This window comes from Mirounga angustirostris, unplaced genomic scaffold, assembly GCF_029215605.1.
Source record: "Mirounga angustirostris isolate CCGP_5_RB_7025 unplaced genomic scaffold, mMirAng1.0.hap1 SCAF_3, whole genome shotgun sequence".
Lineage (NCBI taxonomy): Eukaryota > Metazoa > Chordata > Mammalia > Carnivora > Phocidae > Mirounga > Mirounga angustirostris.
The window spans coordinates 51,188,568-51,216,398 of record NW_026991711.1 but is presented as its reverse complement, the minus strand read 5'-3'; the positions used below and the strand labels follow the sequence as shown (position 1 = coordinate 51,216,398).

The following is a 27,831-nucleotide window of genomic DNA, read 5'->3' as shown; positions in this document are numbered from 1 at the left end:
TAGTTTACGAACTCCATATCTTCCCAAAATTTGTTTTCTTTATACTCTTAAAAATTATTGAGGATCCCAAGAGCTTTTATTCATGTGAGTTACATTTATCAGTATTTACCAATATTAGAAATTAAAACAAAATTTAAAAATATCGATACATTAATTTCCTAAAAAATAATAAACTCATTACATGTTTACTTAATTATTTTTATAAAAGACAACTGTGTTTTCAAAAACTGTATTGAAAGGAGTGCAAATCTTTTTTTTTTTTTTTAAAGATTTTATTTATTTATTTGACAGAGAGAGAGAGAGCGCACAGGTAGGCAGAACAGCAGGCAGAGGGAGAGGGAGAAGCAGACTCCCCGCTGAGCAAGGAGCCCGATGTGGGGCTCGATCCCAGGACCCTGGGATCATGACCTGAGCTGAAGGCAGACGCTTAACGACTGAGCCACCCAGGCACCCCGAAAGGAGTGCAAATCTTTATTTAATCTTTGGCTTAACAGAAGATAGCTAGATTTTCATATCTGGTTCCACATTAAATCTGTTGCAATATGTTGCCTTTGTTGAAGAATGTGAAGAAAATTTGGCCTAATACAGATGTCTAGTTGGAAAAGGGAGATGTATTTTAATAGCCACTTCAGATAATTTTGTGTTTTTACTTTGATACTACACAAAAACTCAACAAATGCTAGTTTCTTAAAGGTTAGTGCAAAGGGACTCTGAAACCCTATCAATGAACTTTTTGTCCTCTGTAACGTTAAAATCCATTTGTCTGTCTTACACTTTGATGAATTAATGTTTTTCTGAGACAAGATTTTATAACATAATTAATTGGTCATCTGAGTATTCCAAATGTTGACCTAATATTTTTAAAAATCACATTTTTAAATATTATACCAGTCTTATCAAAAAGTCTTTTAAGTGTTGGAAAGCTAATAAGCCCAAAGTAGTGTACATCAGTTTTCTAAAATTCTGATTTGCAGTTGAAAGTTCACATTTTATCATTGGTGACAAATGCTGTTGTTTTCCGTGAAGTGACAGGGTCACTTTATTCATTTTTGGGAACATGGCTGCCAAATACCCAGTTATGAATAATAAGTAGTTCTTTGAAGTAAAAATGGCATTCCATGAAAAAAGCAGCTAGTTTAGCTCACAACTAAAGTAATTAGTGGAGAGCCTGGCTGGCTCAGTCAGTAGAGCATGTGATTCTCCGTCTCAGGGTCGTGAGTTCAAGTCCCAAGCCCCTCATTGGGCATGGAGCCTACTTTAAAAACAAAAAACAAAAAAGCAAAACAAGTGGTGCTTTTTGTCAAGACAACCATTCTGTTTTAGAATTTGACAGAAGTACTTTCATGTGTACTTCCCGTTTTATCACTCACAGTGTTAAAAAGGCATGTATTTAATGGTTGAAATTTAAGAAAAAGTTTTACTCTTCATCAAGGACGTTCTTAAGTGAAACTGCCTTCTTTTAAATGTGAGTGCCTCGTGGTAAAGAATACAATGACTAGTATGGTTTGGTGATACAGCCTGATTCATGCTAAGGCTAATATTTACATCTACCTTTGCTTTTGCACTATTAGTGTAAATGTGACCACTGTGAGAAAAGGCAGATATAGTACCCTAGTATTACTATGAAGATAGTTTTGACCTCATGAACTCTCTGATGAAAGGGCTTCTGGATCCTCTGTGGGTCTGAGGATTACATTTTGAGGACCACTATAAAATGGCAACATTAGAAATAGTCCAAATGTCCAAAAATGGGGCTTGGTTAAATAAGTGATGGTACTTCTACACAATTATATGATAGTTTATGTTAAATATGAACTTATTATACAGTATTTTTCTGTGTTTCTTTTTTTCTATGTTGGGTGCCCTCTTTAGTGAGGAAATCAACATTTCTCGAAGAAAGTGAATGTTGATTCTGACCCTCAACATTTCCGTTTAGTTGGTGATTTTGTGATTAAGGAAAGGGAAATTAAAAGGCAAAGAAGGCAGTTGCTGGCTTCTCTTCCGGTCTGAGGGATTTCTGTGTTGTGACTTTGAGTTTAATTTTCAGTGTAAAAGGAATTGGCAGTGGTATTGATCATTTTTAAATGCTTTATAGAAATAGGTGAAATAGGCCTTCAGATTCACTTCTTCCTTGTAGATTCACTTCCTCATTTGGCATTTTCTGATTTACATTTTCTTATTGTGTTGTTCTTAATTGGGAGAACTTTGAGTTGCTATATAGTACTTAGCTTCAGAGTGGGTTAAAGAAGTGAAGTTTCCAGAACAAACATAGCCAGAGATTTTCTCATTGCGGTTTAGAACATCATGCTGATGGAACCATCACTTGTCAATGGTGGCGCTGTAGCCTACACCTTTGAGGCAAGTCAGAAAGAGACCATTAGGTTTAGACCTCAAGGCTTCTTGTCAAGATTTCCACACATGGTGTTCTTAAGGGGAACCATCCGTGTTCTGCAGGAAGTCACGACACTTTTCATGAGAGGCATCATTGAAGATAGGCTGCTGTCTAGATCTTAGATATTTCTCTTTGTCATAATGGAAGCCTAATAACCATCCATGACTTATCTTCAGTAATAATATTTTTCTAAGCACTGAATTCTAGAGAATGTTTAATGTTTAAAATCTCTTTCCAGATAATCTTTATGTTCATTCAAAGCTTTGTGTCTTGTTAAAGTATGCTGGGAGAATATATATGGTATGATAATATTTATATAAAGTTTAAAATATACCGCACAAAAGACATACTTAGAGTCTAAGGAAAAACAATGTGAAGATTTTAGATTTAAATTAGAGTAATTAATTAGAATTAATGTTACGTGTGTTTTCTTAAAGCCTTTATTTTACTTTTTAAAAAAGATTTATTTATTCTAGAGAGAGGGGGAGAGAGAGCGAGGGGTGGGAGGGGCAGAGAGAGAAGGAGAGAGAATCTCAAGCCGACTCCCCACTGAGCACGGAGCCCAACATGGGGCTCCATCTCACGACTCTGAGATAGTGATCTGAGCCAAAATCAAGAGTTGGATGCTTAACCAACTGAGCCACCCAGGCGCCCCAATGTTATGTGTGTTTTAATTTGAGAGACCGTTTGAAACAATTTGCATTTAGAAATGGATGATTTATTTTGTAAATGATCTTATTGAAAATGTTTTATGATATGAGCTTTTTTTTTTTTTTTAAGATTTTTTATTTATTTATTTGACAGAGAGAGACATAGCGAGAGCAGGAACACAAGCAGGGGGAGTGGGAGAGGGAGAAGCAGGCTTCCTGCCGAGCAGGGAGCCCGATGTGGGACTCGATCCCAGGACCCTGGGATCATGACCTGAGCCGAAGGCAGACGCTCAACGACTGAGCCACCCAGGCGCCCTGATATGAGCTTTCTTAACTAGATGTTCTATTTGATCCTTTGATCTGTGGATCAGAGACAAATTTATGTATTGTTAAAGGATAACTCACAAACTTTTAGTCTCAGGAATAAACTGAAAGGAAGGTGTAATGTACACTTGCTCTTGGTAGAATCAAACAGTTGCACACCAATGTTAACATACTTGATTTCTGAGAAGGTGGTAGACACTAGGTTCTTAGATGCTCTGAGACTTTCCACCATATTTAGGGTGATTGAAGCATCAGAGCCAGAGGCTGTGGGAAGGGAACTAATGTATAAGGAAATGGATACTTCCCTTGGGGTTCAGAGAGCATTTATTCCTAGATATTGGGGACAATTGAAGTAATACATTTACAAGAGCAGCAGTGTACTAAAGAAATGCTAGGAAGGCACTGATAACTCTTACATTCTTGAAAAGAATGAACTAGATCCTTCCACTGAAAAATACTGGGTAAGAAAGAAATTGTTTCCCATGCCACTCATTTAAGCAGTGTTACTTATTTTAGGAGCATGGTGCCCTGCTTAAAGTTGACTATTAAGTGCATACTAAATTCTGTGTAGAAAAGAGGTCACAGGAAGCAAGCTCTGTATGGGCTTATGTGTAGTAAAATATTGAGTCATTCTGAACATGACCTAGAGAGGAATGGCACTGAATCCTGGTGAAATTGTAGTTGTGGTAGCTTCTGGCTTAGGTAAGAATTGATCAAGATGAATAGAGAAGATGGTTGCATTGCGTCCAAGATTTTATAGAATATGAGGCATATGAATGATGAATTGAGGTGATTCTTGAGAATTATTAGTTTGGAAGGCAACTAGGCATGATGAAAAGTAAGCACCGCTGCTTTAGTTATAAGTAATTGGAAGTTTGCTTAAAGTGACTTAGAGCAGTAAGAATTTACCTCTTGAGAACAGATTTTATTTAGTTTGTGTATAGTTGAGAGTTGAACATAAATGAGTAAATAATGTTAGCCAAGTTTTGGATATATAGGGAAGTGGGCAAGGGAGTAGATATAGTTTGGTTGAAGGGGGACACAAATTATACTCTGGGGAGAGTACTGACAAGAAGCCATGGTGACCAAAGATCAAAGAGGCAAGTTATCTGCCCTGCTTTGTTTTGAGTCCATTGCTGGAAGGTTGATTTTTTTTTTTTTAAGGTGGTACTTATCTTTTACTTATCTAGGTGGTCAAGTGTTATTTATCTAACCAGTTTGAGGGCTTATTCTATTGTTCAGACACTTGATATTTTACTCAGTCATTGTGGTTTTCAAGTCTTAATTTGTAAGATGTTTACTCCTAAGGACACTTTTTCAGAAGACTATAATCATGAGTTTTTGTGTGCATAATGAATTTAGATCCCAACCTCAAAATATAAAGCAAATAAGCTCTGTTTTCATAAACACTCTTCACCATTCCTATGTTATAGTTGACTGTACTTTGATACATTTTCACATAAACTATTGGACTATTTATAAAACAAGACCTAAAGATGTAGCAAAGAAGGCAGGAAATACTTGACGTTTGTCTGCCATATCTTGTTCTCTGCTTCCTGTCAGTTAAACCACGATGAGAGGAACAGAGACACAGATGTACAATTGCTGCTTTATTCCCATTAGGGAGACCCGTTAAATATAAAGCTTGTTTCATTAAACTTTTGTCACTTGTTGATTCTAGGTATGTTGTAGGCTTGTTTTGTATTATATGGATTATATGGATTACAATTACATGTGTGATACAGAAAATATAACTTTTACATAATAAAAATGTGTTTAGTTTTATGAAATTTTTATAGGTCATAGAGGATTGGCTTTCAAATTTGTATATATGATGTACATACCATATGAAGTGATAAGCTAATGTTTTGATCTTGGAATTTTAGTATTTAAGCATAAATTTACTTTTGTATTTTGGCATATCCGGATTTGTTAAAATGTTTAAAGCATTTTATGGTACAACTTTAAGATGACAAAAGGAAGATCATAGAGCTTGACTTATTCAAGAAAATATAGTAGATGAAAGAACTAGGATTTGAATGAATGTTTTCTGATACTACTAGGTCCTATGTCCTTTTAGGAAAAAGTTTGTTTTCATTAAACTTCTATTATACTTATTATTCATATTATTCAATGATTCAGACTTTTAAGTTTACCTTTGCCCATTCTACCTGGAATATCCCTCCCCCCCCCATTATCTCTGCTTTGAAAAAAGAGATGCTACTTATGCCTAAAGAAATGGCCCACCTGTCACTTCCTTGTGAAGTTTCTCAGGTTCTCACAGGTATTTATCTCTTTCTCATTATTCCTTTAACACTTGGTTGACTTAATTATTTACATTGTTCTATAGTTATCTGTTTACATACTTTTTTTCTTGCTTTAGGCAGTGAACTACTTCTTTATTCTTGTATACCCAGTACCTAGCATGTAATAGATTTTATAAATACTTCTTAGAGGAATAAATACATGCTTGATATTTCTTTTCTAGAAACAAAAAAGCTGATTAAAGAACTACAGTGTGATTCCTTTCTACAATATTCCTTTATGGTTTATTTGTAAGAAACAACTTCATTATAAGATTTCTTTCCTGCTTCTGCCTTCCCCCTGTTGGTTTTTGCTATTTATAGAAATGAAGTATCTTAATGAGATTATCAGTGTTTTCAACATAGGTGAAAGTGGTGATTATTGGTTCACTAAAAAATGTAGCTGAGAATACCTTAGTAATTGCTGAATATAAAAAATCTTTTACTTTTGTTTTTAATCTGGATAAAGTGTCTAGCTCTTCATTACAGTTTTCCTGATTTCTCCACTGAATAAAAGGAATAATTCCCTTTACTACTTCTTGCTTATGCCTATATTATTTTCTGTTTTTGTTTCTAAGTCTTACGTACCTCAGTGATTTGGGGCTTCTAAATTACAATTTTTCAACGTCAGTGCAAAAAATAAAAGAAAAATATAAATTACAGTCCTGTTATCAACAAAGCAAGATTCTTTACAAGTCAGATTTTAGTTTAGACCTGTCTGTTGTAGGAATGTTTTTAAAAAGTTCATGTATTAACAGTTTTTCCAGCTGAAAATAGATGTAGGTTACTATCTTATTTTTAAAATATCAAATTTAAATGATCAAATGAAAAATAAAGTCAGACCTAAGGATTCAGATCTGCTTTTTAAAGCTTAAAGGAAAAATTATGAAGCTATATGAATTTCATTTCTTAAGGAGTTTCAAAAGAACCAATGAAGTAACTCTTATTAAAACCTGTCTTAAAAAAAAAAAAAACCAACTTAGGCTAGACATGTGGAAAATAGTTCATAGGGTTGTTGAGTGTTCTTTTACATGTGGGGCTTCCCGTTTTTGCCCCGTTTGTTTGTGGCATTTGTGTTTTTCTGTGTTTGAATCAGAAGATACACGCCTATATGTTGCTTTGAGCATAGTCGGTAAAGCCCAGAACACCACCAGCTGGTTCTGGCAGGTGAGCACATCGCGTAAAATTCTGTGAAATGCTAAAGCAGTCATTTGGACACACTAATGTTTTATCATTTTAATGAAGAATTACAGTAAGTAAATGTTTTTTTTATTAACAAAAGACAGTGTCCTTCGATCTTGTGGCCTAATTTGACTTGCAACACAATGTACTTTTACTGTGCTTTTAAATTAGGTTAATAAAGGACATACAGAAGCAATTTATATGTCTTTTGTTCTCAAGTAGCTTGTCACCTTAAGAGATGGGACATAGTAAATAATTGTGGAATAACACGGGAGAAGAAGCTTGGTGTCTGCTTCTGCTCTGTTACATATATTATTGTGATTAGCATTTGTGTTAGCTGGTAGACTGTGATGGCTTATAGGGCAAGACTGGATCTTAGCCACCGCCTTTTCCCTGTCCTCCCTTACCCACCAGAATCTGGCAGATAGGTCTCTCTGAGTGCTCGTTACATAAATAAAAGAATATAGATAGTACTGATAACGATTTCTGAAGGCCATCTAGTATATAGGAAAAAGACAATACAGGGAGAATTTCCTCTTCTTCATTGAAGTGTTTATATTTGTAAAGAGAATGCTTTGTAAAAATCCCAGTAAACTCTATTGTTAAATTTCAATCCAAAGTCAAAAAAAGTGAAATGGAGGCCCTCAGGTTCTCTCCATCTAGGTTAATCAGCTTTGCCCTGAAGAAACCTGCCTTTGGGTTTAGCTGTAGTTCTCCCCCCATCTCCACCCTCACCCCAGGTTTCCCTTTCCCTCTCTGTGTGTACTTACAAATGGTCTTAAAGGTGCAGCATTTCTCCCACAACTCTTACTCTTAAGAGTAGGAGAGAGAGGTCACGTTTCCTGTGCCCAGTTGTTGGGGGTTGGGAGATAGTGGGAGACAGACACGGAAGGAGAGTGGCAGAAGTTTCTACTCCTGGTGTTAAGAGAACAACATGTATTGCCTGGCAACCTCCCATTTTTAATGCAGACTATTTTGAGGAGAAACGGTGTTTTCACTTCACTGGTGGGAATGCAAACCTGGTGCAGCCACTGTGGAAAATAGTACGGAGGTTCCTCAAAAAGTTAAAAATAGAACTGCCCTGTGGTCCAGTAATCATACTACTGGGTATTTATCCCAAAAATACAAAACACTAATTCAGAGTAAGTCAGAGGAACACATGTACCCCTGTGTTTATTATAGCATTATATACAATAGCCAAATTATGGAAGCAGCCCAAGTGCTCATTAGTAGATGAATGGATAAAGAAGTTGTGGTATGTATATATATATCTACAATGGAATATTACTCAGCCATAAAAAAGAATGAAATCTTGCCATTTGCAACGACATGGATGGAGTTAGAGGGTATAATGATAAGCGAAATAAATCAGTCAGAGAAAGGCAAATACCATGTGGTTTCAATCATGTGGAATTTAAGAAACGAAACAGTGAACAAAGGAAAGAAAAAAAAGAGAGACAAATTACAAAACAGACTCTATAGAGAACAAACTGATGGTTACCAGAGGGGAGGTGGGTGGGATGATGGGTGACATAGGAAGGAAAAAAAAGATCACTAGATTAGAAGCCCCACAAAGGCAGAATTTTGGTCTGTTTTGTTCACCACTGTATTTGTAGCATCTGGAGCAGAGTCTTCACATATTGTTGGTACTCAGTGGATATTTATTGAGTGCGTGAAAATGTGAATAAATGTGAGCTGAAGTCAGACATGTGCTCAAACTCTCTGAACACCTTGAGCATTCATTGGCAGATGTTTATCATGAGCCATCTGTGTAAGATAGGGGAGTATGGTGGTGACCGTGACCAGGTACCTGCCCTTATATGGTTGGCTCCCCCAATCCTTATATCCTTGTGTAAATAAAGTGAGGTGGATAATACTGATGGGAAGATTAAATAACAGATAGTAAAGTACTTAGCAGAGGGCCTGGCACACAGAAATGGTAGACGATTACTTTCTTCCATGTATTTATTTTATAACTTGTTATCATTTCTTTCTTAAGCTCTTTGAGGATAAGTGTCATGATTTTTTGTGTCTTTTTAAAAACATCAGGGGTTGGGGTGCCTGGGTGGCTCAGTAGGTTAAGCGTCTGCCTTTGGCCAGGTCATGATCCTGGAGTCCTGGGATGGAGCCCCGCATTGGGCACCCCACTCAATGGGGAGCCTGCTTCTCCCTCTCCCTTTGCTCCTCCCCCCCCGCTCATGCTCTCCCTCCTTCCCTCTCTCTCTCTCTCTCTCTCTCGCACTCAGATGAAATCTTAAAAAAATATATTGGTTATAAATGTTTAAGAATTAAAGTAGTATGTATGTTTTGCTTTGTGAATTGTAAAATTTAGATGTGAGGTATTACTAACAAATGATAATGTAAATAATTACCTTACTATGCTCTTTTACAATTTCTGGATGTGTCTTTATGCAATAGTATATTTAAACATCTAATAAGAGGTGTGCCTGGGTGGCTGAGTCGGTTAAGTGTCTGCCTTCGGCTCAGGTCATGATCTCAGGGTCCTGGGATTGAACCCCAGGTTGGGCTCTGCTCGGTGGGGAGCCTGCTTCTCCCTCTCTCTTTGCCCCTCCCCCTGCTTGTGCTTTCTTTCTAGAATAAAAAAATAAATAAAAATAAAAATCTAATCAGTGAGGGGCACCTGGCTGGCTCAGTCAGCAGAGTGTGTGACTCTTGGGGTTATGGGGTTATGGGTTATGGGGTTATGGGTTCGAGCCTCACGTTGGGTGTAGAGATTACTTAAAAATAAAATCTTTTAAAAAAAAATCTAGTGAGAGCCTATTACATCTACGAAGGTGACTTTGAATTCTTGAACTTTCCAAGAGAAAGGCAAAGCCATAGGGCAGAAAATATCTTTATTAAAGAGCCAGATTTAATGCACCCTCACTTGGTCAACTCCATATTTTCATAGGAGCACCTCTCTTCTGGATATCTCTCCGGAAGAAAGTCAAGATTCCTTGAATGTTGGTGATAGCAGTCTCTATTAAGTGACTAAGAAATGTGCATCTGTCATGAATATCCTTTCTTTCTTCATTGAGTAACTAAATCAGCATCATCCATTCAAAATATTATTAAATAGTATTAACTAAATGACAAGATACAATCATCTGTAGATTCAACTAGTTCACATATTTCAAAGTTTCACTCGTATTCAAATGGATGTAAGGCAGTTTTAATGTTCAGTTGAATAACTTTCAAGAAAGGTTATGTGGTAATGTCAGTATCTTTTTGAAAATCTTTTTTTCTGTTTCCTCCTCTTCTAATCCTTAGGTGAAAGCAAAAGCTTGAAGTAAATTAGTTAAGTGAATTTTGTTTTAAACAATTTTACAGCACTCTAGACAGTGTAAAAACCATTGTCAAGAATCTCTATTATAAGTAATTAATGAGGAATTTAAGGAGGGCAGTGTACACATTGGTGCCTGGAAGCTATCCATGTAGCAATCAAGCTAGGCAATGTCTGTTTAAGCTGTTGTCATCATTTTTGGATGGTAGTTACCAGATCCCACGTATGTGACTTGCACTGGGCTTTGTAATCCTGGGGCCCACACTCTATTGTTGCAACTTGATTTGAAAACCTCCAGGAACTTTCTGTCCCTTGCCAAATCAAGCCTAAATACTACCCTCTGACTTTCAAGACTCCATAATTTGGTTTTTTTTATTTTTTTTTATTTTTTTATTTTTTTTTTATTTTTTTATTTTTTTATTTTTTTTTTTAAATTTTTTTAAGATTTTTTTTATTTTATTTTATTTGAGAGAGAATGAGAGAGAGCACATGAGAGGGGGGAGGGTCAGAGGGAGAAGCAGACTCCCTGCCGAGCAGGGAGCCCGATGCGGGACTCGATCCCGGGACTCCAGGATCATGACCTGAGCTGAAGGCAGTCGCTTAACCAACTGAGCCACCCAGGCGCCCCATAATTTGGTTTTGCTTTGCTTATTTAACCACATTTTCTACCATTTCCCATTGACACCTCTTAGCTCTTATCAAGCTCTTAACTGTCTTCAGATTTACTTTGGTCAGTTTTGATTCTCTGCATTCTTCGGTCTCGGCATTCATGCATGGACACATGCACTTGCGCAAACATGCTATACTTTATCTTTTCTTTCCCCTAGTCTCTCCACATCTTACCACCTTCCTCTAAGATTGACTTTTGTCCTTCATTGTCCAAGAGTGTCTACTTGACCCATTTTGACCATCCCCTCTTCTGAAATGGCTGTAGAACTGACCAGCTTTATGACCATTTAATTTCATACTACCTTTTGATATTCAGTTATTGTCTCTTTTGGCCTTGTTTTCTTTCCTTTTTTTTTTTTTTTTTAATTTTATTTATTTATTTGAGAGAGAGCACGAGAGAGAGCATGAGGGGAGAGGGTCAGAGGGAGAAGCAGGCTCCCCGCTGAGCAGGGAGCCCGACGCGGGACTTGATCCTGGAGTTGGGACTCCAGGATCATGACCTGAGCTGAAGGCAGACGCTCAACCGACTGAGCCACCCAGGCACCCTTGGCCTTGTTTCTTGATCTAGATTATATACTTCATGGGAATAAGGCCATGTATTATCTTTTTGTATGTACCATGGTACTGAGTTTAGGGAAGTTCAGTAAATATTCATCAGTGTTTTACTACTAAGTCAATCAGTAGAAGCATAGTTTCTTTTAAAAATGGATGTTGTAGGGGCACCTGGGTGGCCTGTCTGCCTTCAGCTCAGGTCATGATCCCAGGATCCTGGGATCAAGTCCCAAATCGGGCTTCTTGCTCAGCGGGGAGCCTGCTTCTCCCTCTGCCTGATGCTCCCCCTGCTTGTACTTTCTCTCTCTCTCTGGCAAATAAATAAAATCTTAAAAAAAATTTTTTTAAGTGGATCTTGTGGGATCTTTTGATTAGCTCTGGATAGACGTCAGATAAGCATAACAAAATGTTTCCTCTCACCTCCTGCAAGACGTTGATGCACTTCAGTTAATAGGAACTGAAATGGATTCATATGATTTAAAAATTGAGTGAGCAATTATATTATGAAATATAGAAGGGCCTAAAATTTTAATTATTCTGTCTTATAAACCTTCATATTTCTTATGAAGAGTATTTAAAGTTTGCATCTAAGATTTGTACAGTAAGAAGATAAAAAGCTACATGCATAATTTATAAATATTGCATATCTATATTTTATGTATGTTACAATACTAAGCTCCTGTCCTACTTTCTTATCTCTCATCTTACGGTTTTGTTGCGTCTAGTTTTTTGGTGCCATTGAATTTAGAATCTGAGGTGATTGCCAGGTAGCTGTGAGGATGATCATAGGAAGAATCCCGTTTTAAGGATCTTGACATGGAACACCAGAATTGTTTGATTAAATCCAGACTTATTTAAGATAGTTTTCTGTTATTTAAAGAAGAAAAGGGGTAACACTATGAAAAACAGTAGGTCATTAGATCATTAGAGGTCTTCTCATGTGGGGAGCAGGAAGTTTTGTGTACAAGGAATTTTAAAATCCATCAAACTTGGTAACTTGGGAAAAGGTGAAAACGTTTTGCTTCTCTGGAGTTTATACTTTTAAGTCTCTTCCCACTGTGATTTTGAAAATGCCACAGGTATAAAAGATTGTGATCATCTAAGAATGGATGGAGAGATCTGGATTGAGCATGGCAGTGAGCACAGAGAGAAGCCTGGGAAAGGGTAGTGCATACAGGATTGGGGTGGGGGGGATGGGACAGGGCTAATTTTGGCTTCTTTAATATTGGGGTGAGGTGGGGGTACCATGAAGACTATAAAATGCAGAAGTGCTGGAATACCTTTTTCTGAGTTGGGAGGGAAGAGTAGTAAAATTGTGGCAGAGGTATACTTTTAAACTTGGTCCATGGAATATTCTTACTCACTCAGTCTTTATTCTGTTCAGATACTGTTCTACAAATCTGACCAGCCTTTCACAACACAAGAACCCCACTAATCCCTGTGCGAGGATTTGAAGTTTTTCCTATAGGTAGTGGGGGCGGGGCCACTGATTAGTTTTGAGTAAAGAAGTAAGTTGCTGACATTTTTATTTTTGCTAAGTTCCTTTTACTGGATGAGGAACCCCTGGAGGGGAGCTAGCATAAAGGTGGTAAGCTGGAGGGACAGTGTGTCTCTCCTTAAGAGTGAAACTTCTTATGGCAATACAGTTTCTTCTAGAAGAGTGTTGTGTGGGAGTTGGAGGTGGGGGGAGGTAAATCATGCAGCAAAATCTCGTTGGGGGGAACCTTTAAATTACCTATCCCTGGCTTTTCTCCTGCAGTCTGGACCAGAGTGAAACACGGTTACTATTGGAAACCTGCTGTGTGCACAGGTGGGGGAACCAGCTCTAGAGCCCATCTTCTAAGAGGATGAATATATTAACCAGGGGAATAAACAGCCACAGAAATGAAACAATTTCCCTGCAAGTTGATTCTTGCTTGTTATAGAGAGATTTTTAAACTGCTAACTGGCTTTGCTGATAAGCACATTGGAGCATGTTTGTGTTCCCTGGACAGGTGTGTTTTTGTCAGAGTTCAGGTTTGGGGTACTGGAGGGAAGAAAGTTCCTTCAGTTTGTCTGCATAATAAAAAGCACCAATTAATGACATTTTGATGATTATCACTTTCAACCTTTTTGAGAAGGGAAAGGAGTTAAATTTCTTTAGGACCAAAGTTAAAACAATATCTCGTTACTGTTGGATATTTCTCTTTGGTTTTAAATTCTCTCATTTTCAGAACATGCTCAGAAAAAGGGTTAATCTTGAGACCGCAGGTATTGACAGGTCCAGGTATGTGATCTGTTTGGCTGTTTTGCAAGGTGCTATAAATGCTGCCTGAGTGTAACCTGACACCAAGTAGACCCAAGTGGCCAAGGATGGAAAGTGGAGAACAATGTGAAAGAACCAGAATTTCAGGTCTAGGCAGTGAGTAAGTGCAGCCTGCCCTCCGAGTCCTGGAACTGAACATCTGGGTGTCAGCAAAAAGACTGCCAGCCTAGAGAAGTCAGCCTGCTTGCCTTGATCATATTGACTGTGTGTGTGTTTTTACTGTAACGTGGTTGAGGTCAGGTGAGCTTATTCAGGTTTCCAAGGCCTGCTTCAGCTTTGCATAGGTCCCTAGAAGCCTGACTGAGGCTTTCTATATCAAAAACACCAGTTTGTGCATCATTCACACAAAAATAAAATTGTATTTTTGAAAAAGTTCTAGGTACTTCAGTTCCCTCTGCCACCCACCACCCCCTAATTGCAATGAAAGGTGCTTTAGGCAGAGTAGCTATTTAGAAGATATTCGTGGTTATATATATGGTACTTGTATGGATTTCAGGGACATTTTTTAAACTCCTAAATGTTCTTAAATTCCTTGAATTTTTGATATAAAAGGTAGAGGTATAGAAACTTTTTCTTTTTTTTTTTTTTTTTAAACATTTTCTTTTTGAAGTAAATTATGAGAACCCTCAATGCAGTGGGGAATGATTTATTCCTCTTGTAACATTAACTTGTATTTTTTTTTTAACTTCTGTGTTGTGTATAGAGTACATGAGTTGTAGACAGGGCTATACAGTGAGATTTATTTTACAATTGGTGCCTTTTTTAATTCTTTCTTTCTTTCTTATTCACTAGGAACTGAGAGACTACCACCCTTGTTTGGGGAAGTTCAAATCTGGTTACTTAACTGTAACTACATTTTGGTGTGTTTTTTAAATTACTGTCTTCAATATTCACATTTTTAAAAATGTAAGTGATAGAAATACTGTATTCAAAGAATTAGGAAGAATAATATGTTAAAATTTATTTATTGATTGATTTTTGAAGATTTTATTTATTTGAGAGAGAAAGAATGAGGCAGAGAGAGCATGAGGGGGGGGATGGTCAGAGGGAGAAGCAGACTCCCTGCCGAGCAGGGAGTCCTATGCGGGACTCCATCCCAGGACTCCAGGATCATAACCTGAGCCGAAGGCAGTTGCTTAACCACCTGAGCCACTCAGGCGCCCAGTTAAAATTTATTTTAAAGTATTTTCATGAATTATTACGTTGTAGCTTTTTATAAAAAGGTTTATTAAGGGGCACCTGGGTGGCTCAGTCCGTTGAACGTCTGCCGTCAGCTCAGATCATGATCCTGGGTTCCTGGGATCTAGCCCCTGGTCAGATGGGTTCCCTGCTCAGCGGGGAGTCTGCCTCTTTCTTTCCCTCTCCGTGTGTGCGCGCGCGCGCGCTCTCTCTCTCTCATGAATGAATGAATGAATAAATAATCTTTTATTATTTTTATTTTTTTTAAAGATTTTATTTATTTATTTATTTGACAGAGAGACTGCGAGAGAGGGAACACAAGCAGGGGGAGTGGGAGAGGGAGAAGCAGGCTTCCTGCGGAGCAGGGAGTCCGATGAGGGGCTCAATATCAGGATGCTAGGATCATGACCTGAGCCGAAGGCAGACATTTAATGCCTGAGCCACCCAGGCGCCCCCAATAATCTTTTTAAAAAAAGTTTTATTAATGTTTTCACTTTCTTGGTTGAGTGAAAGTAAAGCAAATGGTATGATATGATAGAGCTTGGGAAAGAACAGTAATAGTAAAACTTTAAGATTTAAAACAATAATAGGAAAACCTACAAACTCCTCTACTTAAAGTTATTCCAGGTAAAAATATGATTAAAAATGATTTACCACGTATCAGAAGGTTGCATGGAATAGTGTGGAGATCTTTGCTGTAGATCCTTCTGTAAGAGATTTCTTCTTTTCCAGATACTCTGCTAAAGAACAATACTGATGACATTCTATTAATGTAGATATAGGGGCATGAGTAGAGAATGGGGCTGGGAATTTGGGCCTCTTTTGCTTTCTTTGGACAAGTCAGATTGTGCTAGGCCCAAATTCTTTAGCTGGTCAATGACTATGTTGTTTTAGGTAATCCTTAGGTTTTTTTCAGCTTTAAAATTGTGTGACTCCACACTTTCTAGATTCAGAACGGGCAGACCCTGGGACAATTGTACAGAATTTATCTTGGTAGCACTGATTTATTATTTTCATTTGTTCTGGAAGCTAATGTGTAAAGCATTCTATCATATTAGAAAACAAATGAGAAGGCCTGACTATAGTGTATAGAACAAGAATCCCAGTCATTATAGTTTATGAGTTAATTGCTTGCTTCTCATTTTAATTTGCATAGCTTCTCTTTTTTTCTCTTACTTTTCTTATTTGATTTCCTTTCATTTCTATTGTATTTCTTCTAAGGTAATAGTTTTTTAAAATTGCTTTTCTTATGATGTGTATGTCTATATGTTGAGAAGGGCCTTTTTTTTTTTTTTAAGATTTTATTTGTTTATTTGACAGAGAGACATTGAGAGAGGGAATACAAGCAGGGGGAGTGGGAGAGAGAGAAGCAGGCTTCCAACTGAGCAGGGAGCCTGATGTGGGGCTCAATCCCAGAACCTTGGGATCATGACCTAAGCCGAAGGCAGATGCTTAATGACTGAGCCACCCAGGAGCTCCAAGAAGGACCTTTTATTAGGTTACCACTTCATATAAAAATACTTTCTGTTCAGATACTCGGCATCTGGCATCTGGAATTACTACAGAATTCAGTTCTTTAGATACTTTCAACTTTATAAACATGCATATGTACATAAACATAAGCATTGTCTGAATAGTTTATTAAAGGTAATCTTTCAAGCATCCCATTGCTCTAAGCTGGTGTATTTTACCTCCTTTGGACTAGAATTGTTTAATCTAAAACATTTTTGTCATACCTGTTATTTACTCATTTTCATTTTGAGTGTAAGAAGTTGGTGGTCTGGTAACTTCCAAAGGGTAGCAGTAATTTGTTTTTAAATATCATTATGAATTAATAGCTTTCTAGACCCTGTGTTTAAAGCCCTTTTGAAGAAAACTTAAAGTTGCATTCAGTCAGTGATGAAGAAAGCAGGTATGAGAGTATTAAAAACCGATTTTGATTGTCATGTTTTTATGATAACCGAAATATTTTATAATAAATTAAACAAAAATAAACTGGTTGTAGTAGCCATCAATGCGGTTGAGGGTTTTGTGTTTACAATCAGTAAATTCATTTTGTTTGGAACAGGGGCATAATGGAACTCTGTGTTAAGGGAAACTTGCCAGACAGGGTGAGGTCTGCGCCTAGAAGCAGCTGGATTTATCAAGTAGGTGCCAAATTTTCAGGCACTGGAATAGAATTATACTTTTTTTGATAATGGGCTATGTAGTATTCTCTGTTGGAGTCTAGCAAATAGCTGTGGTCACGGAGACTCCCAGGGAGTAAGGAGATGCGACTTAAGGAGTATTCAGTTAACGTGGCATGCACATGTTACGCGTCTCTTGCATTGTACCGAGACTGTAATAAAGCTAAGGTTTATAGAACAAAAGTTATCTGCCAGGCATTCTGTACATGGAGTTTGCATCCCATCTTCACAGCAACTCTAGATGTTGGTGTAATATATTGTACCTATTTTACAGAAAGGGGAGACTGACACTAAGTGACTTGTCCAAGGTCACAGTACAGAAGATTTGAACCCAGGTGGTCTGACTCCAGAGCTTGTGCTCTTTTAACTGTTTTGCTTGCTCTATTATTTGACCTTAAATCTGCAGCTTATTTTGGTGATGAAAGATTAGGAACCTTATTGTTGAGACCCTCCTGTGGCATGTCGCCTGGGAAGAAGAAGAATATGATCCTGATGCAGTTGAAAGACACGTTGAGAGCCAACTTCGGGAGTTTTTACTATTTGGTGGATGCACAACTAGATGACCTCTCAAAGGAGAGCGAATAAGTTAACTGTTTATGCCTATGTTGGACAAACAGTTCTCACTTATATTTTTTCTTGTTATTTTGTAAAGACTGACACTTTGAAAATGAAATAGGTTTGAGAATTACTAATGAAGCAGAGTGGTCCTGAATATCATACGTATAGCTAATGGTTATAATACATATAGTTAACTGAAGACCTTCTAATTTGTTAGGGTAAAGCAAAAAAAACCCTTTTTTCTCTTCAATCTGAGTACCCATGTCTTTTTCATACTAGAGCAACTTCGAGGAATAAAATGTTCCCTTTGGGACATGTTTTAGACACATTGACTTTGAGGGGCACTGATGTGGACTTCTGTAATAGTTTAGTGAGTGGATTTGGAGATCTGGGGCTGAACTCTAGATGGAAATTTTTCCCCCCAATTTGATATATATATGCATTTACTTAGAAATCTGTGTTTCAAACTATGAAAGCACAAAGGACTTGAGTAGATTTAGAGGCAAGGCTGTGTACTGTTGCTCTGGGCAGAGTCCTGATTTAGGAGGCGAGGGATCTCATTGCAGTTGTGTTACACCTTCAGATTGTGAGACTTTGGGCACAGGGACTCAGTTTATTCGTGAAAAACTGAAACATTGATCTAGATGTTTAATTTTGATGCGATGGGACTTTGTTCTTTCACTATCTCTATTATGTATGGGTGATACCTCTAGATCTGGAATCAGAAAATTTCTTCTTAAGACCCATCTTGGTGCCATAGGCTCTGTAACTCCTGCGAGAAGAAGGAGTGGGAAAGAGAGAAGACAAGAGGATCAGAGGCCTGATTAGGCCAATAAAATAATTGCAAAGCTTTTCTTACACATTTTCAGTTTATGAACTTCTGTATTGAAATGAACAAAAGCTATCCACCAGAGTGAAGGTGTCTCTTTCTGTCCTAACAAGTGGCTTAGTGATCATGGACAGTCATCTCAGTTTTGTTTTATTACTCTTGGTGTTAGTGTGTATTGGAAGGTATGGGTATGTTGATTGCTTGTACTTATTTTTTTTTTTTGATGGATTTCCTTTAAATCTTTTTTTTAAATTTTATTATGTTAATCACCATACATTACATCATTAGTTTTTGATGTAGTGTTCATGATTCACTGTTTGCGTATAACACCCAGTGCTCCATTCAATACGTGCCCTCTTTAATACCCATCACCAGGCTAACCCATCCCCCCACCCCCTCCCCTCTAGAACCCTCAGTTTGTTTCTCAGAGTCCATAGTCTCTCATGGTTCGTCTCCTCCTCTGATTCCCCCCCTTCATTTTTCCCTTCCTACTTATTTTTGAGATTTTTGAAAAACATTTATTAACACATAACAGTGTGGAAATGCTAAGAAAAGGTATGTGATTGCTGTGGAAAAGAAAGTGAAACTTTACATAGATGTGTTCACATTGGTCACTGGTAGAGTGTCACTTTGTATTTACAAACAAATGCTTTTGGAATGGGCCTTTTGGAATCTACACCTTTTATAGAGGCTTTTGTTACCAGGAAACATCCCTTGATTCTGGTTATACTTTCTTTTTGTTACCAGGAAACATCTCTTGATTCTGGTTATACTTTCTTTTTAAAGATTTTATTTATTTGAGAGAGAGAGAGCATGAGCAGGGGGAGGGGCAGAGAGAGAGGGAGAAGCAGACTCCCCACTGAGCAGGGAGCGAGACAGGGGCTCAATCCCAGGACCCCGAGATCATGACCTGAGAGCTCCCCTGGCGCCCCAGTATAATCCTTTTAAGTATTACTGTGGGCACGTAGGTTTGGTTAGGTATAGAAGGAATTTTAGACAATGGTTACTTACCCAGAGAGGTTTTGCTCTAACTATCTTGCTCCCTGGTATATTGCTTTAAAAATAATAGGCACTCAGACATTTATTCAGTTGAATTAGGGAGACATAATTTTCAAATGTGAAACAATTTACAATTAGTGCTAACTTGGTGGACAGTAAGTGCTGTATTTCTGAAGGGAGTGATCGCAGTAGGTGGAGGTGTAGAGATTTGGGAGGTTTATGAAAGAAATGGGACTTGAGTATTGAGTCGGAAGGATGTGAATGGTTGCTGAGGTGGGAGAGGTATTCTAGGAATGGGGAATAAGTAGAATTTAAGAAGGGAGGCAAGAATGAATACAGTTTGTGTGAAGGACCATAAGAAAGGGGCACCTAGATGGCTCAGTTAAGTGTCTGCTCAGGTCATGATCCCAGGGTCCTGGGATGGAGCCCCACATTGGGCTCCCTGCTCAGTGGGGGGTCTCCTTCTCCCCCTCTCTCTGCCCCTCCTCCCTGCTTGTGTTCTCTCTCTCTCTTAAATAAATAAAATCTTAAAAAAAACAAAAGGACCATAAGAAGGCAAGCTCAGTGCAGAATGAGATTGGGTAATAATTTAAGGGAAATGATTATAAGTAACATTTGTCCAAAGCCAAATGTATGTCTTATGTTTATATGTCTGTCCGTGATCAATTTAGGTCAATGCATTGTTCTCTCCTCCAGTTATGGTGCATTGCTGAAAAACTACCAGAATGCGCTAAAAATAAAAATGTTTTTCTAGTATTGGAGTTGAACTCATTATTGAAAGAGGTGGGGTAGAATAGGTGTGGGAGACTGCTGGGTTAGAATTCAGTTTAGTGGGGAGAAGTATCACCTGAATTGGATTCTTAACCCTTATTTTATTTTGATTCCCAATTAGGAAAATTACAGTTATCCATGATGACCCCTAGAGTCCAGAGTATATAGGGAATCAGCTTTACTGAAATTAGGAAATTGAATATTTGATTCAGCTGGCACATGCTAGCTGGATTTAAGTTTTCAGGGAGACTGACCAGCTCACCTTCGTTCCCTAACTTGTCTCTTTAAAATTGTAAATGCTGTTTCCAAGAACTAGATGTAATGCGATTATTTTTATAATCTTTGTCTTTTCATACCACATTTATAGCTGTAACCCTGTGATGCAGTATTTCATATAATTGTGATAAATTAAAATTTTTTCTTCTACTTTTGTTAGTAGTGGTAACGTTTTTTTTTTTTTTTAAATAGGCAAACATCTTTGGCAGGCACTTTTTAAGCATTTCTCCCTCCACTGTGAAATTGTTTTCACTCTTAAGTTGCGTTTCTGTTTTTCTACTATTGTAAAGTGCAGTTCTTTGCATGTTTTAATTTGCCATGACGTGGTCAAGTGCCGTTTCCTTCCTGTTGCTTGCAAGCCTGTGCTAGAGATAAGGATACATTTCAGTGCATTAAAAAAGAAGCCACTGAAGACAGGCTTAAGCATGGTAAAACATTCTACTTATCAGAAACCTTTTTAAAGAACAAAGAATGGACTTTAATTTCTGTTTATTTTTAAAAGCTCTTAAAATAGTACTTACTAAACTTTAAATGTATTAGATTTAAATTTTTATATATATTAGGCATAACAGGGATACTGTATGAATGTTTCTCCTAAGGCAAAAATATACAGATGAAATTACTCATGGAGTAGCAATTCCTGTGTGGTTTGCTGGGTTACTGGCAAGAAGGAAACTGTTTATATGTCCTTTATTGCAGTTAAAAACCTAGTTATTACTGGGTGGATTTTTTTTTTTTTTTTTTTTTAAGTATTTGGTACTTTAACTGTAGTTTAACTGGGGCGGGGAAAGAAGGGAGAATGGCTTCACTTTCAGAAAGAAGTGACGATTATTGAAATTTAAGATGTTTAGAGACTGGAACTTAATGGAACAGTTCTAGGACAGATAATACTGGGTAGAAGTGAAGATCTGATTGTTTACTTTGTTTATTGTCTATATGCCTTTTAAAAAAATAAACTTGTTATGCAAAATAAAAAAAAAGAAATGAGAAGTGATTTTATCTTAGCAGGAATGAAATCTTCAAAGAAAATATATATCCATCAGTCATGTTGATTATGTTTAAAAAAATTAATAAAAAATACGTGGGCGATACTGCCCTCAGTATTTATTGTTATATTCTAAATGGGCATGATTGCTTTTTCATGACTAACTTAAACTTCTCTTTTTCAGGCCAAGAAGTTCTAGAGAAGAAAAATTTCAGAAAAATTGACTCTGTTGGAGTAGAGTATCAGTGAACCAAGAAAATCTGAAGCACCATCCCTAAAGAAAACCTGGTTTACAGTAACTTCACAGACTTAGCTGAGGGTTTTTTACCCAAATTGGTCACTGGATTCTGCTGCCTCATACTTGAACCTGCTTGGAATTTTTCTCATGTGGATCTAAGGGGAATGCTTTATTATGGCAGCTGTGGTCCAACAGAACGACCTAGTATTTGAATTTGCTAGTAACGTCATGGAGGATGAACAACAGGTATGAAACCCAGAGAAAATTGGATTTTTATACGTTTATTATTATGATTCTTCCATTTGCAACAGAAAATTACTTACTTTAAAAGACAGTAGGAGAACCTTTATTGTAAAAATATAGATATTAAAAATTTGGTGGTAATTGTGGTCCTATGTTTTAAGTACTTGTTAGTTTGTTAAAATAATTTAATCCTTAGCTTTGATGTGGAATAAGGAAGTAATAATTTCAGGGTTAAGCTTGTTTTTTTTGTTTTGTTTTGTAAAATGAGACTTAACAGTAAATAAAATACCTTAAGTAATTATTTCAAAGTACTTAAGTACTTTGAAAAGTTCTAGAGGACATACCAACAAGGCATGTAAATTTTTTTTGTGATACAGGACTGGTGTTTCTACAGTTTAAATGCATGTGGTTAACTAGTATTTATAATCCTGGGCCAGTTTTTCAAGTGGATGGAAAGCTGTTAGCAGTCCCATAATCCTGCATCGCTTTAGTCCAAAGCACGTGATTCTGAGGAAGTCACTTAACTTCTCCAGGTCTAGATTGTATCATCTGTTGAATGGGGGGATTGAATTGAAGAATTTCTAAATTGGCTTTCACAGAGTTTACATTCAGTGATGCTCCAGTTGGTATTTCTAGAATGGGAAGAAGATCAAGAGACATTGAGAAAAGGATCTAAGTTAATTCTAGTCTCCCTGCCCCTCTGCCCCACCGCACTTCAGGGGAGAGACGCTAGGGGTTCTTGGGACTTTACAATTTACTTCATTTTAAATAGGTTATGTGGGAATGTGAGTCGTAATGTGGGAGAAATGCTTTGTTAGACTCAGTGTAACTGGCAAAATTATTTTGAGGACCTTTAGGTTTAAAATGTGCTTATAAATTGATTTAGATACTGATATAAGCCTAATCCCAAATATCTTACATTAAAAGGCCAATTACAATGTATCATACTTTTATTCTAGAAACATAGTTACAACAGATAATAAGATTGATTCTTACTTTGGGCAGGGCATTATAATTCCTTTGCTGTTTGTATTGTCTGTTGAGGTGACAGGATTAAAAATTTCTAAGAAAACCTACAAAAGATGAGAATTTGCTTTGAGTTGCCTTAAAATCAAGATGAGCTTTGGCTGGGAAAGAAGAATGTTTGGGGGAGAGGATTGCTTGGTCCCAATTAAAAATATTAATGGGTACATGGATTTAATCTAGAGACAATAGAAAAGATATTCTAGGAAAGAAAATATTTTCAATTTGTTTTAAAATAGGATATTTCTTTGTACGCTAAGGTTTGCAAACCGTATGTTTACTGTGCAGCTTTCTTGATGAAGAGTCCTGGCTCCATGTGGTGAGGTCTGTTCTCTGTGTGGCCACGGAGGACAGAGCTCTGAGCCACTCACTGGTATGCCCTAGTGCAGTGGCTTTGACACTCTTCTGACCATGAGAAATACATTTTACATTAGGGTGCAGTATTTGTACATGTGTCTGCATAGCCTTAAAACTAGTTTTGCACTTACCCTTAATATGTGTGATGCACTTAATGTATCTTGGAGAGGTTATTAATGTCTTTGGATAGGGAGATGATGCTCTTAGCTTAACATCAGAATGCACATACGTGTTTTTTTCCTGTTATTTTCATCAAAATGAGTGTATATATTGGTATATATACTAGTTTTGTGCAGGTGTTATTATAAGGACTTTACAAATATTAAACATGAGGCAAATAGTATTATCCCCATTTTACGATGAGGAAAATGAGACATAGAGAGAGGTTAAATGATTTGCTTGAAATCCTACAGCTAGTCAGTAGTGGAGTTGCCATTTGAACCCAAGCAGTTTGACTCTCACTAATGATACTCTTGCATTGAAGTATGGCAGTATTACTGTATTATAATCAATGTCAAAAATTGGTAGGTTTAGAGTTTTCCAGTCTATCGCCATGAGCATAGCAAACTTAACTGATTCATGTAGGGGTGGATCCAGTAGTGTCAGTCTTATTATTATTAGCCTCTTAATCTAAGCTGTGGTTCTACTTCCTTGTTTGTTTGCTTGTTAGATTTGTGGGTTTTTTTTTTTAAAGAATTATTTATTTATTTTTGAGAGAGAGAGAGAGAGTGAGTGGGGGGAGGGGCAGAGGGAGAAGCAGACTCCCCACTGAGCAGGGAGCCTGATGTGATGCGGAACTCAATCCCAGGACCCCGGGATCATGACCTGAGCCGAAGGCAGACGCTTAACCAACTGAGCCACCCAGGCACCCCGTTAGATTTGTTTTTGATTTAAAAGTAATAACATGCCAATTACAAAAGAAGCCACCTAATATAAAAATACATAAAATAGTTCTTTACCCTTCCTTCCTTATTTATTTCTCCCCAAAAGACAGCATTATTAACTATTTGATGTTAATTTTTTAGACAAAGGCCTCAACAAAAGAACAATATATGTACATACAAACCTATATAAATAGATTGTTTTTAAGATACAAATGAAAGTATGCTAAACCTTTTTTGTGACTTGTTTATTTTCACTTAATGTATTGTGAATATGTGTGTATGTATGCTGGCTCTACATTGTTTAATTTTTCCACATGATGGATGGATCATTATTTATTTTACCAATCTTTGATCATGGACAAGACAGATATACCAGTATTTTGCTTTTATAAACAATATTGCAATGAACATCCTCATTTGGGAGGCGGTAGACCTATAGTAGTTAAGAGCTCAGATACTGGAGTCAGAACACCTGGGGTTGAATTCTCTCTCCACTGCTTATTACCTCTATTAATCTTTGGACAGATTACGTAACCACTCTCTGCCTTGGTTTCCTTATCTGCAAAATGGGAATGATAATACCAGACCCTATATTGTAGGGTTATTGTGAGAATTAAATGAGTTGATGTATATAAAGCTCTTAGAACCATGCCTGAGCATTCTCATTTCTGGGTGTGTGTGTTTTTTTGAGCTGAGATCATGACCTGAGTCAAAATTAAGAGCTGGTTGCTCAACCAACTGAGCTGCCCAGGTGCCCCCCAACAGAATTATTCTCATTTCTGTGTGTGTGTGTGTAGCTTTGTACATTTGTATGATTATTTCTGTAATCTAAAAGTAGATTTACTGAGTTTACTAAAAACAGTTATACTAAAAGCATAAATACACTACCAAATCATTCTTCAAAAAGTCTGTATCTATTTCTACTACCACTAACAGTATATTTCCCAAACTGTCACTAACAGAAACCCTTTTATTTTTTTTTCCTTTTGGTCAGTCTTTTGGGTAAAAATTACATTTTACTATTTTAATTTGCATTTCCTTGATTACTAGTAATGAGATTGTTGGGTTGTTATTTAAGTTTATTTATTGTTCATTTGAATTTCCTTTGAATTACTTATTAATCTTTTGTCCAGTAGTTCTTTATATATTATGGATAATGCATTGTCCTCTAACTCATTCATTGTATAGTTAATGGTTAGCTTTCTTTGTGACACACAGTGCAGATATGTTGTCCCTATCTGGTATCATCTTTTAACAATATGATATCTTGTACCCTATAGCATTTTAATTGTATATGTCATAAAAATCTACCAGTATTTCCTTTTTTTTTTTTTATTTTTAAAAGATTTTATTTATTTATTTGACAGAGACAGAGACAGCGAGAGCAGGAACACAAGCAGGGGGAGTGGGAGAGGGAGAAGCAGGCTTCCTGCTGAGCCGGGAGCCCGATGTGGGACTCGATCCCAGGACCCTGGGATCATGACCTGAACCAAAGGCAGTCGCTTAACCAACTGAGCCACCCAGGCGCCCCCAGTATTTCCTTTTTTGTTTGTTATTTTTTTGTTTCTGCTTTGGAAACCTTTCCTCACCCTAATATTATTAAATATTCTTTTTATATTTTCTTCTAGTTTATGTGTTTAACTCCTCAGTACATACGGGATATATTTTTATAAGATGTGAGGTATAGGGATCTGACAGCTGCCTTCTCCCACCAGTGGGGATGTTGGCTCTTCATGATTTGTTATGTATTTTATGATTTCCACACTAAGACTGCCATTTCCGTTATGTACTAAATTACCACATGTACTTTAGTTTTGAACTTGCTAGTGTATTTTATTCCATTTAACTGGTTTTTATTATGCCAGTATCACATTTGCTTTCATTAGAATTACTTAAGATTTGACATCTGATAAGACATCCCCCCTCCCCTGCATAAAAAAAAAATTGGCATAGTGTTTTGAATGAATTTTAGAATTAGCTTTTTTTTTTTTTTAAGATTTTATTTATTTGACAGAGAGAGACACAGCGAGAGAGGGAACACAAGCAGGGGGAGTGGGAGAGGGAGAAGCAGGCTTCCCGCCAAGCAGGGAGCCCGATGTAGGGCTCGATCCCAGGACCCTGGGATCATGACCCGAGCCGAAGGCAGACGCTCAATGACTGAGCCACCCAGGCGCCCCGGGATTTTAACTTTTCAAGTTTAAAAAGTATTTGTGTCTTTTAAAATAATTCTGTTGGGGGCACCTGGGCGGCTCAGTCGGTTGAGCAACCAGCTCTTAATTTTGACTCAGGTCATGATCTCAGCGTCTTGGGATCTAGCCCCATGTCAGGTTCCACACTTAGCGGGGAGTCTGCTTGAGGATTCTCTCTCTCCCTCTCCCTCTGCCCCTCCCTTCACTCGTGTGCACACTCGTATTTTCTCTCTCTCAATAAATAAAATCTTATAAAAAATAATTCTGTTCTCTGATCCTGTATTGGTTTGGTTGGTTCTTTACAAAATCACTGTTTGCAGGCACCAGATTAGAAAACATTTCCTGTTTTGAGTTATGGTCTGTGGTTATAAATGTCATCTAAAGACACTGACACCATTAATGTCTGGTTGCCACCACCTTGATCATTTTCCCTTGTATTGATTTGTACTCTTTTCAAAATTGCTAGGAAGAACTCCTTTGGGCAAGGATGGGTGTGGGGGGATGGTAGTGTTGGAAAGGAAACACCAACATTATTGGTGCTGACAAGCCACTTTTACAAGTCTGCCCTTGATGTCTGTTCAAAACTGGGACTATTTTTTTAAAAGATTTTTATTTATTTATATGAGAGAGAGAGAGCATGAAAGGGGGGGAGGGTCAGAGGGAGAAGCAGACTCCCCACTGAGCAGGGAGCCTGATATGGGACTTGATCCCGGGACTCCAGGATCATGATCTGAGCTGAAGGCAGTCGTTTAACCAACTGAGCCACCCAGGCGCCCCTAAAACTGGGAATATTTGTAGCTGAGAACGAAGCTCTTCTGTGGGAGAGCAGCACTGTCAGTATTGAATTGCAGCGTGTACTTTTATTTGAAGATACCTTGGTTTGACCTTATTAAACAGGTGTGTTTGCCTGGGGAATGAATGAGAATAAGAACTCTGAAGGCTGTGGATACAAGTTTCTAAAGAGAAGGAAACTTGACTATGTGTTCCTATAGTCCAGAAGTTAATTTAATGAAAAACAGCTGGTAGTTTAATGCATTTTGTAATTTTGACATATCATTACATGTTTTTTCAGTTGTTGGTTCTAAAAGTAGAACCTAGCAAGTCATAGTTATTTATGCTTAACAGACTTAGCTCACTAGGGAGAAGCTTGGTGACAAGCATGGGAAAGTGAAAATATTTTTTTAGAATCCTATCACAGTATAAGACGGTGGTCTTACGACATTCCTTAGGGAATAAACTGGTTTGCTCTGACTGTTGATTCCTGGAAGCTAAAGGATAAACAGTGCCTTGCTGTCTTTTTAACAAGATACCCGGTAATTCTCAGGCAGTGTTTGAGAATCACTGCATTCTAACTTTGGGAAAGCTTCACTGTGGAAGTTACATTACAACTGCATTTTGCAGGAAGGCTCAGTTTATCTGACAGATGGAAGGAGCAGAAGTGTTCTGGAACAGTA

At 37.4% G+C, this 27,831-nt stretch overlaps 1 protein-coding gene across 9 annotated transcripts in view; it reads left to right on the top strand.

Moving 5' to 3' along the window:
* ELF1 (E74 like ETS transcription factor 1) overlaps positions 1–27,831 on the top strand; it is a 113,559-nt gene that overhangs the window by 37,102 nt on the left and 48,626 nt on the right. For 6 of the 9 annotated variants that reach the window (XM_045869539.3, XM_054506349.2, XM_054506352.2 and 3 more), the window contains one exon: positions 21,628–21,927. In XM_045869539.3, the coding sequence (XP_045725495.1) occupies positions 21,856–21,927 (72 nt within the window). In that variant the 5' untranslated portion in view covers positions 21,628–21,855. Of the gene's footprint in view, positions 1–14,452; positions 14,567–20,803; positions 20,887–21,627; positions 21,928–27,803; positions 27,829–27,831 lie in introns of those variants that run through there. The other 3 variants (XM_045869535.3, XM_045869538.3, XM_064586031.1) reach the window with 3 other exon arrangements.